Raw genomic sequence first — 14,973 nt, 5'->3', positions numbered from 1 at the left:
CGAGGAAAACGTTGATAGCGAGTAACAGTTGCTCTATTCGTGCGGAATATTTCAACGTTCGAGCGAACCAGCCACGAATGGAGTTTAATTAGAATTAACCGTCGAGTGATCTTCTCCCGTCGAGTCTTTTCGCCGTAGAATTTCGAGGAGCGTTTCACGAAGCGAGCTCGACTGCGTTTGTATTAAAGGATCGCGTGTGTCATTCGAGATCCGACTATCAATAGGCCTGTTTTGCATCGCAAAGGATCGTTCGTCCTATTGTTCAGCCCGGCCGATAACTCTGCGCCGTCGGCAACGTAGGACGGAATAAATATTCGATAATCGATTCACACGTGACGCACACGTGAAACTTTCGATCTGTACGGAATCAAGGTGAAATTGGACGGCGAAGAGCGAATAGTCGACACGTACCTCAGATTTCGTTCCCTCCGTTTCTGATACAGAACACCAGACACTTGATTACCAGACGTTAATTATTCGTCGAACGACGAGGATTGAAACGTCAAGCTGTACGTGCTCGTGTTGTCGCGTCGAGCGACGTTAAACGCGGAGCTGCGCGGTGAAAGCGCCGAGCTGAACTGAAGCTAAAGGAGCTCGAGATCGCGGCTATAACGCGCGGGGAACGTGAACGGCGGGGACCCGATGGCGTAGCGTAGGCATTTCGCCGCCGGTTTTCGCCCATTATCGTCCTAATTTTTTATCAAGAAAAATAACCACCGTGACAGTACGCCGCGCGACGATACGAACCAGCTGAATATTCGGGAGAGTAATCGCCGAGCGTTGGTTACGTTATAGGATAGAGAGCAGAATTGAACGAGCGGATTGAGGAATTACGGAGATGCGAGGAGTGGGAAATTTTTCGAAATAATCTTGAATCGTTCTGGTTTATCTTCGAGTAGTTTTATTGCGGAGTAATTGGTATTTCTTGTTAACTAACGGTGTTAAATAAAGTTGCATGCTTTATACTTTCGATAATTATATACCACCATCTAAATAGTTATTTAACTAGAAACGGTAATTTTTCTATAATTAAAGTGCTTTCGAATGAATTAGAAACGGTTTTTTACTATCTACTGACTATAAGTGATGTTGGAACAATTAGAAATTGATTATAAGTATTAATTAAAGATAACAAGGTTGGCGGGAATAGCAATAGTGAAGAGAGACAAGGAAACGAACGGCGGTAGATAAGGATAGGACTGTAGCAATGAGTAAGACAAGGAAAGCAATAGGGATAGACAAGGACGGAAGAAAATGTCGGCCGAGAGTAACGCCATCTCGCGTTAGGTGACGCGAACTACCATTTCTTAATAGGAAATCATCATATAAACAGAGGTATTAGACAAGGAAAGCACTAGTGTGCGACAAGGACAGAGAGAGAACGCTTCCTATTGGCTGGCGGGCCGGTGAGCTCTACCTTTCAGGCCCTAAATCAAGCCGATCGATGAAAAATCGTTAATAACTCATTAATTAGGATCATTTTGTGAACTTTTAGTATTGAAGAATGAAGTGCAGACCTTCAGCAACTTTCACATATAATTTTTAAGGCTCTAGGACCTTTCAATAATTAGTTATTAATGTTAATATCGGGACCGATACGGCAGTCGCTTACGCAACACTAAATCGGACAGAGAGAAATCATTAATAACTCATTAATTACGATGATTTTATAAACTTTTGGTACTAAAGAATGAAGTATAGACCTTCAGCAACTTTCACATATAATTTTTAAGGCTCTCGGACCTTTCTATAATTAGTTATTAATTATTGTTATTAGCATTGTCGGGAACGATCCGACAGTACCTTACGGTTTTTCATTAATATCATTGTTCACGATTAATTGCCGGTAAAATTATCATATGCATCTGAAAGGGAGCTCCTTTGGCTACATTCTCCTGCAATTCTTATTAACATATCCCTTGTGGTTCGATAGTTATTTAATATTCTTTGGGTGAGTATCGCACCCGTCGCATTCAAGCTTAGCACATTTTCGTTATTTCAATAGATATGCGTGACAAACTATGCACTTTTGAGCATAAAGAATGTAGAATGGACTTTTATCTACATTCTCCAATAATTTTCGTAGCCGTACGGAATGTGGTTTATTAGATATTAGCAATTGTTTATAACAGTTGACTATATTCGAGTACGATGTATAGGGAACACTCTCATATAATATTTAGTAACTAGTAAACTAAACGGAATATGTTAACAAAACTTACATGGGAATGTAGCTAAAGAAGTTGCCTTTCAAACGCATATAGTTAGTTGTATGAGAATTTAGGGGAAAGCTATGAAATTATTGAGAAACCGTAAAGACGCTCGACGGTATGCGGTATCGTTCCCGACATCCCGTACTAAATTGTTAATAACTAATTATCGAAAGGATCTAGAGCATTAAAACCTACACGTGAAAGTTGCTGAAGGCTCGCGCTTCATTCTTCAATATCAAAAGCTGACAAAATCTTCCTAATTATCGAGTTATTAACGATTTTTCTCTATCCGATTTGATATTGCGTAAGCGACTTTAATATCGATCCCGATATTAATATCAATAACTAATTATTGCAAGGTCCTAGAGCCTTAAAAATTATACGTGAAAGTTGCTGAAAGTCCACACTTTATTCTTCAATTCCAAAAGTTCACAAAATCATAGTAATTATTGAGTTATTAACGATTTTTCCCTGGCCGACTTGACGTAGAGCAAGGGTCTGTCCTACCCTTCCCGATATTAATATTAATAACTAATTATTGAAAGGTCCCAGACCCTTAAAAATTATACGTGAAAGTTTCTGAAGGTTCACACTTCATTCTTCAATACTAAAAGTTCACGAAATCGTCCTAATTATCGAGTTATTAATGATTTTTCATCGACCGGCTTGATGTTGCGTAAGCGACTGCCGTATCGGTCTCGATATTAATATTAATAACTAATTACTGAAAGGTCCTAGAGCCTTGAAACTTATACGTGAAAGTTGCTGAATGTCCACACTTCATTCTTCAATTCTAAAAGTTCACAAAATCACCCTAATTATCGAGTTATTAACGATTTCTCATTGACCGATTTATTTAAGGCCTGGTTGGTGGACCATGGCGACCCGCCAGCCAATGAGAAGCGTTCTCTCTCTCTGTCCTTGTCGCACACTAGTGCTTTCCTTGTCTAATACCTCTGTTTATATCCTGTGTTCCTATTAAGAAATGGTAGTTCGCGTCACCTAACGCGAGATGGCGTTACTCTCGGCCGACATTTTCTTCCGTCCTTGTCTATCCCTATTGCTTTCCTTGTCTTACTCATTGCTACAGTCCTATCCTTATCTACCGCTGTTCGTTTCCTTCTCTAACTCATTACTGTATTCCCTTCCTCGTCATCCCTATTACGTTTAATTGATACTTATACTCAATTTTTAATTCTTTTAACGTTACTAATAATGTAGATAGTAAAATACAGTTTCTGCTGTATTTCCAAGTACTTTAATTATAGAATAATTAATGCTTCTCCTTAAATAACAATTTAGATAGCGGTATATAATTATTGGACGTATTAAATGTTCTTTTCGTGTGAATTACAGAAGGAACTTTTAGGATACCACTGGAATCGAGGAAAGGACTTGAATTTCATGAAAAATGAAGAAATGCAGTTATTTGTCAAAAGATGAATTATTTATTGTAAGATAATTGTACACTTGAGCAACGATTCACATAGAACTTACCCTTTAAAGTAAAGACAAAGTTGATTGGTATTTTCTTTATTTCTCAGTCTGGCATGGTGTGCCTTGTCCTACAGTAACTCCAAATAATACGGTTGACTCGCGCTACTTAACTATTCCGAAAAATTCTCGAGCGTGTCAGATATGGTTGGCTTTACTACTAACAAATTTCGACGTCAGACTTATGGTTGACCCTCTGATTTTCGTCCGACTCTTCAATTTTCTGAACTATCCCGCGAGTCGACCATATCTCAGACGTTCGAAATTTTTCCGAATTAGCCAGTAGTGCAAGTCAACGTTTTCTCACAAGTCTCCGAATCGAAAATAATTAGTGTCTCTTGTTAAATAACAATTTAAAACAGCTAAGTTTAATTAACAATTGCATGCAGCAGATTAGTTAGAAATTGTTTATAACTTTTATTTAACGTTTGAAAATTAATGTTCTTTTCGTTCAAATCACATATGGAGGGTACAAGACCACCGCAGGAATGAAGGAAAGATTCTGTAGCTTCCCGTGGACCGCAATTCTTTCGAAGAATTTCGCGAAAACGAAAAGAAAACGCTCGTTCTTTAAACAACGTTCCGTCAGAAAATGAAATAAACCAGGTCGAAATACATAGGAGAAACCGCTCTGTTATACCCTCAAATATTATAGCTCGAAACTTTCTCCCTGCTTCGTCCACAGGGGATGTTGCCCCGACACTTTTCCACCGTGGGATGGCTGATTTATGAGAGGGTCTCCCTCGCCTTTACGGGGCTTACAGGCGCCAGCGTTTATGGATTTATCGCTGGTGTTACGTTTCGTTGTCCCATCGTTCTGTAAAAGACACCAAGCACGTTATTACTGTCACGAATCGCGATAATTGTCCCTCTTTTTGAGTCTGACCATTTAAGGACTCTACTCGGGATAGGGGACCCGGGTAGTGCTCGAAAGATAGATTATTAACGTACAACAATTTTCTCTTAAAACTATATATTTGTGAATGAACGTTGTGCAGAGCGCGAAATGTCTAGGCTTACTGATAGGAAAATTGTGTGTGGTGTCGTGTGGTGTTCGCTATTTTATAAACTACGTACGTGTTGTGATTGGTTTCTTCGGTGTGTTTGGGGTGTGTCTGCTGGTGGTGTGAAAGTGGGGAATTTGTTCTTACACTTGTTACACTGCTTGTCTGAATATCGGTGATGTCGAAGGTCTGTTTTGTTGCTTAGGGCATGTGGTGTCCAGGTGTGAGTAATTTGCCCGTGCCGGCTAAGATCTCGCTTTTTAGAAGGTGCCGTCTATTGAAAATAGCGATGTTATTGTTCGGCTGGTCGGTACGGTCTGTTACGCATGTGACATTACACTTTGTTACTTCAGTTATTTCACTTCTTCTGTTTCTACGTTCTGTCAATTGTCCTCCGTGACAATTTACTTTAACCTCGTGAAAGAGAATTACCCAGCAAGAATTTTACGTAGGAAAAGTCGCAATGGATAAAAGAAGCAAATACAGTACCTCTGTCAGAGACAAAATGTCATCGATAGCAGGTAGATTGTTAAATGCCCTTCTTTATCACAACACAGAGGCTATCTGATTGAATTAACAGGAGATACTGCTAGAGAGAATTTCGCCGCCGAATTTTTGAAATACTCCGAGGAATACAATGTTCTTCCTTTGCCCAAAATCATAGTGAGTCTCTTTACGCAATTTCTTCGTTATTTCTACGCTCAAAGTACCCTTTTTCACGGGGAACGATTGCAAATAGAAAAGCCTAATGGACTCTCAAGTTCCGAGTACCCCGTCGACCGAGTCCCAAACGTAATTATCCCTAAATATCGAACCTGATCGATCTTAACGCAATAATCACCTCGTTGCAACGTTTTTAAGAACCGAAGACGACGAGGCTCCCGTATTTTATTTCTCGTACGAAAATAAGAGGTCTGCAACACCGACGAGAATCGAGAGCAAAGATGAGTACCTTTGAAACATCACATTCTCAACGCACATACGTTGTTTAATACAATTATTCAATCACAGGCCGCCAAGTATCGATCTGCATATTAGACGCACTGAATTCTACCATGCAAATGTACAATACCGTCACAATTTTGAAGTAAATTAAACGCAACCTCTTCTCCGGTCACAGATTGAAAAGAAACGAAAAGTTTAATTACAATCCAACGTTCCTGCAGATTGTCCGACTGCAAGATAAACGCATACGGCGTGATGCAAATAGCAGAAATGACGAAGAATATCGGATGTCTGGAAGAGTTGAACCTGGACATGAATCCAAACGCCCAGGAAAATTATCATCTACTTTGCACACCTGCTGGAAGGTAGGAAATTGATCAAATTCAACCATCAGACTATATTCGAACGCACGATCATCCGCAGCTTGCAATACTTGTCTCTGAGACTTTGCAACATCACCGACGAAGGAGTAGAGAAGATCGCAAAGGAATTGCGTTACCAGGATCCACCGAATAATCCTAAACTAATCATTCTGAACTTAGCACACAATCATGTGACGAAGGATGGAGCGTTTCACGTTGCTCGAATGCTTCGGACAAACAGGCGAGGAGAAAAATCGACATCTCCGAAGAAGAGAAAAACGACGAATTAATAAAAAGCGTTTCTTCCTTGAAATTGCAGGTCTCTGAGATGTCTGGTTTTACTTGGGAACAGAATATGCGACGAGGGAGCATCGTTGATACTACAGGAGCTTAGAATGTATCCATAAATTATTGCAAGTGAACCTACGCGAAATCGGTATCCAAGTTAATTAACATACTTTACGAAATCAAATTAGAATTACCCTAACACACGAGGAGATCGTCGAGGTTCGTCGGAGGAAATTCGCGGAGCTGACGTTGCTAGATGAATGGGTAACCTGATCGTTATTTAAACTAACTTCTTGCCCCGCGCGTCTCGAACTAATAATTTCACGGAATTACTGGAAACTGATTAGACGGAGAGGAGAGAGAACGAGGAGACCGATAAAACGATGGGCGAAGAACCATCAAGGAGGAGCGTTAAATCGAGAACGCGTCAAAGTTTAAATAGACGATCTAGAAAATGTATAACTTGCGTAAAATTATAATTCTGTATATTCTGTACCCCTCAGTTCTGTATGTCGTTCACAGCTCTTCCGGAGTTTCCGATAAAAACGGTAGAAGAGGAATTTGTCCAAGTAATGATTGCAAAAATGATGAAATTTGTTTGAAAGTTTCTCAGAGTGATGATTCTTATTTGCGAACGTTTGCAGAAGATTAAACTAATCCTGGGACGCGAGAAATCTCATCCTTTCAGAAAAGAGAGCTTCCCGATGAACGGGGAGATAATGGCGACCGGAAATTTGCAGCTGCAATATCTAGATCTCAGCTGTAATTATTTTTATTTGTATTTCAACTAGAGAGAAACTGATAGGAGATTCTTATCGATTTAGACAATCATCTGACGAAGAGTATCTTGCAAGAATTGATAAACTGTCTCTATTATCAAAATTACATGCTGCTTGGAGATAGAAGCAGAGGTCTGCTGCACGTTCTCCTCGAGGTAATGGAACGTCCTCGGGCTCTAATAAGCTCCTCTCATCCTTTTGCGTCTATATTTGAAGGGACGGGACCTGAGAGAAGAGGACGAAGTAAACTGGAATTCGTTGGAGGAACTTTTGCAGCAGAGACAAAGTGGAGAACCCTTGGATAGCGAAACTTTTCAAGATTTCGTGTCGAAAGAGAGTCAAATCCTTCGGGAAAATATCAATCTGACGTTTCAATAAATATCTGAAATATTAAATACGCGTTGAAAGAATAATTACCCCAACGAACGACTTCTTTTTATTTTTCAACATTTTAAACCTCCAACTTTTCCGATATACGCTAAACGAATCGTGGTATCGGACAATTTTTCACAGAGATAACAATTGCGCGAGAAAACGATGCGTCCTTCGTCGAGGGAGTTCGTATCGGCAAAAGGATAGAGATAGAATGTAAAAAACAAAACCGACGATACTAATCGAAAAAAAAACGACAAAATAGCATGACTGTGTTCCGTGTCGCGAAAGCTCTTTATCTGTTGAACCGTTGACCCCCCCATGCGAGAGTGAGGCCAGGGTTATACGCACTGGACGCTTAGTGAATAACGCTAGTTTTGCCCTGTTGCAATTTCCGACAATGTTATTTCACATTGCTGCCGCGGCCGTGCTGACCAACATCGCGTTTCTGGAGATCTACTCGTTCTATGACATCCCAGAAGGTCGGGACGTTCAGTACCTGTCAGACGAGGTAAATCCTCCGTTCAATTTTACCTTCTTTCGTTCACAATTACCGAGAAACATTGTTCAAACGTAGGAACAGGGGTTCGAGTATATTACAGCGATGCCGATTGAATGGAATAATACGTAGGAATACAAGGGGAAGTAATTGGGAAGAAAAGACGACTATTTTTAGGAATAATAATTCAGATTTCGATAGGAAAATTCTAGGTAACGTTTCAGTTAAGAGTGTTTCGTTTTGTCACGCGTACGAATGCCGGAAATGCAGTGGATTCGCTGATGGAAGCGGTATCCGGCAAACAAGTGAACACGCACGACCTCTGGTGTGAGGAATCACGGGAAATGTCGTCGAGTGTGTCGTCGTAATTTGTTTCCAACGTATTTCGTACTCGTTGATCGTAATAATACTTCAAGAGACACGAGAAGACTTTGTGTGAGTTGATATTTCGCGGTGAACCGTTGTATAAAACGAACGAATCGGCTTGTTCTGAATAAAGAGAGGACTTTGGTTCGCCCACAACCAAGAATAATTTCTTTTTTTTTTTTTTACGAGGAATTGATCAGTGGCGCTGTCTCTCTGAAAACGGCTCAAACTTGTCGCACGTCGTTATCGACAGCGAAGTGAATATTTAAAAAGATAAAATAAATAGCGTTTTAAACTAGGAATTTGTTACTTAAAATGATAGATTATCTTCTAAGGAATCTATTGATATAACTGACGTAACGAATTCAAACTCAAAATGTACGAAAATCTGTTCAAGAATCCCCTTCACCGTGTGTTCGTATATGGAACACTTAAACGAGGAGAACCCAATCACAGTTTAATCCAAGACTTTGCAAATGGATACGCCAAGTTTTTGGGACTCGGAAGAACCACCGTGAAGTATCCATTGATAATTGCAACTAAATATAACATACCGTTTTTATTAAAGAAGCCTGGAATTGGTCACGTAAGTACTGCATGTATTTGTAGATAATGTTGTTAATTGATTAGTTTCGACAATTTTTTAGTAGATGACGATAGGATCTGTCACCCATTGTCGTAGGAACAAAGTTTTCTATGAGGGAACATCCTTTTGTATAACTTGTTTAAAATTAAACGCATTCGTTATATTTAAACATCGCTAAAATCTTTACTCGAATGTTTCTTGAGAAAATTTCAATTTTGTGAGTCTAATATATAAGTATTATTATATATTTTCGAGTGTGCCTTATTAAACAATTAACACCAATCGTTAAAATTTAGCGCTGCGAATGAATTTTTTTGATTTGTGCAGTGTTTTAAACGAGACAAAACGATACGTACAGTTAACTAACCTACCGTCTAATTTCTCTCAAAAACAGCACGTATTCGGCGAAATATACGACGTCGACACAAAGATGTTAAAAAAGTTAGACGAACTAGAGGAACATCCGACGTTTTACGAACGATCACAGGAAAACGTACTCTGGGCTTCAGAGGCCAAGGCTAAATCGAGCGATAACTTTGAGGAGGTAATTGACTTCGGAGATATACATTCCTCTATCTAAATTAACGACCTTTTTTTTCCACTGCTAAACTGTTAAAAATAAAAATTTTAATCTCTCAAGGGGGAGGAAAAGAAAAATATCTGTCGTAGATTTCAACACAGAAAAGACTAAAAGTATTAAAAAAAGAAAAACAATGATCGCACGCGGTTATAGTTGGCCAATTAATACACTTCGTTGTTATTAAATTAATCTGCTCAATTTATTATCAAACTTGTTCTCAGGTCAGTACCTTGATAAAGGTCTGGATATATTTTCTACCAAAATTCAGGCTGTCGTTACTGGAGAGACCCATGTACAGCTCGTACAGCAACGAGGGAACTCACGGACTCAAGTATTGCGAAAAGTATGTTCGCGAAGCCTCGTACGATCACAGAAGCGAAGTTCAGTGATACTTTATCCCCCGAAATATATTTTATTCCAGCGAGGAGAGTACAATAAGGCCGGAAGACCTGCTCTGACCAAGCTGTTTTGCATATCTTTGCCCATTCGTCGTATGAACGCTTCAACGTTATACTGTTTTTCGTGGTAGTCTAATAAAAGGTCGTTCGTCGAATCAAATTAATTAGAATTTAACCCTCTGCACTCCCAACCTGTGTACTTTAAACGCGCACCAACCATTTGTCCTCCCACTGTTTCTTTATTCTCAAACACCTTCAGGACTGCAGAGAGTTAAATCGTATCTCATGTTAATTACCATCGCAACGAGTAACAATTGAAGCGACGTTATTTCTCTCCGTAAAGCGAATTAATCTGTTGAAAAGGCGTTTCAGAGTGTATATAAATCGGACGTCGTGTTTCTTTCTTTTACAAAAGCACCAAAAAATCTTTGTGTTAACAATGAAAGATGCCTCCGTAAATATCTATGTACATTCTCGAAAATAGATCTGTGTAATTATATCTCGTACAATTACTACTTTGCAAAAAACAGTTTTCAGTTTCTCTTTATTTCCACAAAAATGTCGGGCACGAGTATCGCGAGTTTATTATAATACGTATGTGTACGTGTGTCTATGTTTGTATTAAAAATAAAAAAGAAAACGAAGAACAAGAAACAGATGTCGTAAAACAAATCCTTTTTCGTGTGATTTCGAGACTCTCTTTTCTTGTTTCCTCACGGTTACTTTATTATATTATTAAGTTCATCGTTCGCCACGTTTCACCCCATCCTCTTTCTCTTTCGCGCACCGCACTCGTTCGCTTCCTCCGTCATTCTATCGCTTTCTCTCGGCTTAACAGTCGCGATAAAATTATTTCAACTATTCTGTAACAAAAGGCAAGCCAAGTCCCACGTCACAATTGACGAAACGTCGTCTTCATCGATCGACTTCTCTCATACGTTTTCTACTCTCTTTCTTCTCCTCTACTTTCTCACCCTCGACATTCGATTTTCCTATTTACCGGATCAAGGGACACCAACCCTCTATTTTCCTACCCATTCGAAGGGTAGGCTAACATCGATCGAAAAATCACAGAGGGTTGGTAACCTCTGTGCAGTAGACGAAGTCGATTCGACCAGTTCGTTCGCTTTAGAAAAACAAAAAAAAAAGAAGTACAAAATGAATGGACGATGAAACAAATTCTCAGTTCTTAAAAACGCTATCTAAATACAATATTATAAATATTTCGTAGCACGAATACAAAATGAACAATTCCAACTTGCTTCTATTCTATAGAACGAAAAAAATGATCGACTCGACCGGGAACAAACAACTTTAGATTCTCCTTCATATGGAATTTGCGTAATCTCTAATGCGTGGAAATGCCCGTGAAAAGTGCTTTCTTTCGATTTCTCGAGTTAGAACGACTACTGACGGTCGAACAAGAAAACTATATATCTTAATCGCAAATACGCTCTCTCGTATTTCTTATTTTTTTTTTTTTTTGAGCATGTACTTTTATATAGAATTTTTCTCGTCTCGCGTTCCTCAGAGCCAGCCGCGAGATTACCGACACATCATCCATGGTTCGCGAAATTAAAATGCTTAAGGCAGTACGTATAAGTTGTCCTAGGAAATTTATTATAAATAATCACATTTTTTTTTTTCTTATCGTTCACTATACAAGGCTCCTGTTTCTCTCCCTCTTTCTTTCTTCCTGTGTGTATGGCTCTCGTTTTATTTTTTTATTTTCATTCTTCAACTTATTCCCTTTTTTCACTTCCTATCTGTACTTTTTTTCACCATCAAAATATAACAGTGCTAGCACCCCAAACTTCCCGATATCATACGGAAAAACTTTCTCCCCTCTCTGTATTCCAACATCCCCTCCTATTCTGATCTCACATTTCCCCTTTTCGCGAAAGAAACCCCTAAATCAACAAAAATAATTAAACAAGCGTCAACAAAAAGCGTACATACGTCTTCCGTTTCTTATAATTATATGCTCGTTTATACGCGTGCGTGTCTCTCTTCTCCCGTTTCTCTCGGTTCTCGCTTATACGATCTATTATCATATATACTTCGCGTATATTATCTCCGGATTTTTCAATGTATTTTTCTTCTCGCAATTCTGTCGTGTATCGACGTGTATATGCAATGTTTACACACCGTTCCAAAGCCCAGCCCCGGAATTCCATTATTTCCAAGTAATTAATCATATATTTATATATGTATCTTAATTTACCTAGACTTTTGTGTTCGTTGACGTACGTTGCCGTTGAGCGAAACGATTGCTCTCGAAAAGAAGCACGGCCCCAAGCAGGATCGACCTAACTTTGAAAAAATCTCTCGTGATCGCGATCGTTCCTCTTAAATGGCTGTCGCGTCTGAGTATATCCGAGTGCCTCTTAATCTACTATATTCCCGTGACGTTTCAAAGGCGATCGATCGAAAGTAAGCACGCTAAATGAAAATAGCAGCACCGTGTAAAAATAGAGCGAATCGCGTCAATCCGCGCGAACATTCGAGCGTTATATCCTCGACTTTCAGTTCGTCGCGCCGATTCTCGCGATTTTCTCTCCCTTCCGCCCTTCGTTCTAACTTCGTTTAAAAAAATTAAATACAAAACTGGTGCTAAATGATGTTTTGAGCATGTGTGTGTTGTTCACCGTGTGAAGAAATAAACGTTCTCGGCGAAATTCGTCGCAAGCACAAATGCCTGCTGTATTCGGTTTCACGATAGCAGGCGGGATAATCTCCCTATCAAACTGAACAGGATCATTTTTCTTTTTTTCTATCTTTCTTTCATTCTTTTGTAAACGTCGGGCCTTTCGAAGCTAGGGCATGGTACGTGAATCGACGACGCGTTCTATCGTAACATCGTTCTGTTCTATATCCTAGAAAACATATTTGATAGCGTAGCTGGGCCACGAAACGGAGAGAGGCGATGACGTAAATATGATGATTGTGTTTTTTGTCGTTTAGATCGAGTCAAGGGTGATTTCAGCTCTGATCCTGCGATAGGGCACCGTATTTGTTACCCAAAGAGAGCTTCGGCGCTTGAGCTTGCGCTTCCTGCACGCTATACGATCTGCTTCCCCCTCGGTTACGCACTTCTTCGAACGTACCTTCGTCTCGTTTCCTAAATTAAGAATATCCGTTAATTTCTTAGATAAATATTCTTCTAAATAAGCTAGAATCGTTCGTAAATAGGGAATATCATTGCTTCATACCGCCTTCCCCATGGACCAGCGGCTTCGTTGCTCTGTTGCTGCTTAGAGTTCAAGGTTGGGAAGTATTCTTCGCTGTGTATGTCTGGTGCAACATTCTTTGCTCGTTGTCTGGGAGTAGCTGTTACTGGTTGCACATTTCTTAAGTGTGGCGGCTTATAACTACTTCCTTGAGTAACAGGTGGTGGTAGCGGGGCTGCTGCTGCAGCTGCAGCTGCTGCTGCTGCTGCTGCTGCTGGTTCTACCACTTCTGGCTGTGGTGGAAGTTCTGGTTTCTTCCATGGACCAGAATGCTTATTGCCACCTTCTCCTGACTCTCCGTCAGAGCTATTGTCCCCTGTGCATTTCTCATCGTCAGAGTCTACATCTATAGATTCGTTGAGTGTTAAGTTTCCAATCTTCAAGCCAGTGTAGTCCTTCTTTTCTTCTTCGAACTCTCTCCATTCATCTTCATCCTAAATATATGGATGTTAAATGTGTAAAATAGTACAGAAATGTTTGCACATAGTACTCAGATATTTTAGAGGGATTTCATGAAGGTACAGTGTACATTATAGGAGAAAGAAAGTTAGATGGTGTATTCAGTGAACGTTTTTCGTTTAAAAGAATCGATTTCCGATGAAAAAACCATTAAAATAATCGCACAGAATAGTAACGTTAGAACAGCTGCTCGGTTACGGCGAATTTCCAACGAAAAATATGAGCTAGCGTAAAACGATCTAATTATATAACAGACAATTCGATGGTTCGACAACGAGGGAAGACGAATCACGTTAGATACCGTGGGTCCAAGTAACCAGATTAATTTCAGCAATCGTAAGAATGACGTTTGCACGAACAAATATGGCAGCGACCTATGGACCACACGGTAATCGGCAGTTTTCCGTCAACGATTCGTAATTCGACAATGAGAAAAGCTAAGGGAAGCTAATAAGAAAGAAACACACGAGAAACAAACGGATGTTCACCTCGGTTTGTTGAGGCTCCTCGCTTTCCGGGTTCACTGGCTTGTCTTTCGTTTTCTTTACCGTTCGTTTGCCCGTTTCTTCCAATTTCTTCGCTATCTCCTCAGTGGTCGTAAACTTCTTCCCCTTCGCTTTTTTGCGATCCTTTTTCGCGAAGAAATCGTCCAGATCAGCCATGCTGCCGTGACTTTCGCGGTGCACGCGCGTGTATCCGTCGAGAAGGCTTTTTTTCACGGGAGCACGCGGAACAGCCTTAACACGAAGTGATCAGAGGCACCGCTGCTGCTGTCCACATGGGCTTGTCTTGGCCGGAAGTCAGCCAGTCACTTCGAAGTCAATGGAATTACCGAATACGGTTACAAGTTTAGCGACGAGCGATTTATACCTTGGTAAATACGTAGACAAATCGTACTCGTCGATGCGAGACCTCTTTAACACTGTAAATCGCTTTAACTTTATGAAACACCAAGAAATTCTCTTCTCGAAAGCGAATATGTGGCGCTGACTGTCTAGCAGAAGACCGACACAAAAAATCCAAGGGCTACCTAACCTGAAAACGCGGGCGCGTAAATCAAAATTACCAAGTCATTCGAGGTATTTCGAGAAAGCTGGAACAAGTCAATGCATTACATTACTTACGAATTGTGGCTGAGATACGTTGAATTACAGGAAGGGGTAACACGTGCCAAAAACGTGACTTATGCAGAGGTTAATTGATCCACGATTATTGTGCGCAGCGTGCACCGTCGATGGCGCCACGTATGCTTGTTCGCTACTTCCGGAATACGAAATGACGCTGAGACTAGGACAACTGCAACGTTGAATCGAATAAAAAAAATTCTCGTATGCTAATTCTCCGTTCAAATAAAACACCAAGAAATTATTCATCCTAGCCTAACTAATCCGATACTTT

At 40.1% G+C, this 14,973-nt stretch overlaps 3 protein-coding genes across 4 annotated transcripts; 2 read left to right on the top strand and 1 right to left on the bottom strand.

Moving 5' to 3' along the window:
• The first annotated feature begins 5,911 nt into the window (after positions 1-5,911).
• Positions 5,912-6,425, top strand: LOC108571235 (leucine-rich repeat-containing protein 71-like). The gene is made up of 3 exons (XM_017933234.1): positions 5,912-6,021; positions 6,080-6,259; positions 6,338-6,425. The coding sequence occupies exons 1-3, from the start codon at positions 5,912-5,914 to the stop codon at positions 6,423-6,425; spliced, it is 378 nt and encodes a 125-aa protein (XP_017788723.1).
• A 1,422-nt stretch (positions 6,426-7,847) lies between these two features.
• On the top strand, positions 7,848-11,078 carry LOC108571322 (putative gamma-glutamylcyclotransferase CG2811). 2 transcript variants are annotated; one of them, XM_017933334.1, is made up of 5 exons: positions 7,848-7,968; positions 8,720-8,908; positions 9,303-9,452; positions 9,710-9,831; positions 9,910-11,073. In XM_017933334.1, the coding sequence occupies exons 1-5, from the start codon at positions 7,858-7,860 to the stop codon at positions 9,944-9,946; spliced, it is 609 nt and encodes a 202-aa protein (XP_017788823.1). In that variant the 5' UTR covers positions 7,848-7,857; the 3' UTR covers positions 9,947-11,073. The 2 variants fall into 2 exon arrangements, with proteins under 2 accessions (XP_017788823.1, XP_017788822.1); XM_017933333.1 differs by having other exon boundaries at positions 9,710-11,078.
• A 556-nt stretch (positions 11,079-11,634) lies between these two features.
• On the bottom strand, positions 11,635-14,542 carry LOC108571313 (protein CDV3 homolog). Its single transcript, XM_017933323.1, has 3 exons — positions 14,064-14,542; positions 13,099-13,550; positions 11,635-13,007 (listed from the first exon to the last, which is right to left on the bottom strand). Exons 1-3 carry the CDS (start codon positions 14,235-14,237, stop codon positions 12,869-12,871), a joined length of 765 nt encoding a protein of 254 aa, XP_017788812.1. The 5' UTR covers positions 14,238-14,542; the 3' UTR covers positions 11,635-12,868.
• Positions 14,543-14,973: the final 431 nt, after the last annotated feature.

Source organism: Habropoda laboriosa, unplaced genomic scaffold, assembly GCF_001263275.1.
Source record: "Habropoda laboriosa isolate 0110345459 unplaced genomic scaffold, ASM126327v1 scaffold57, whole genome shotgun sequence".
In the NCBI taxonomy this organism is placed as follows: Eukaryota; Metazoa; Arthropoda; class Insecta; order Hymenoptera; family Apidae; genus Habropoda; species Habropoda laboriosa.
This window is presented reverse-complemented; position numbering and strand designations above follow the sequence as displayed.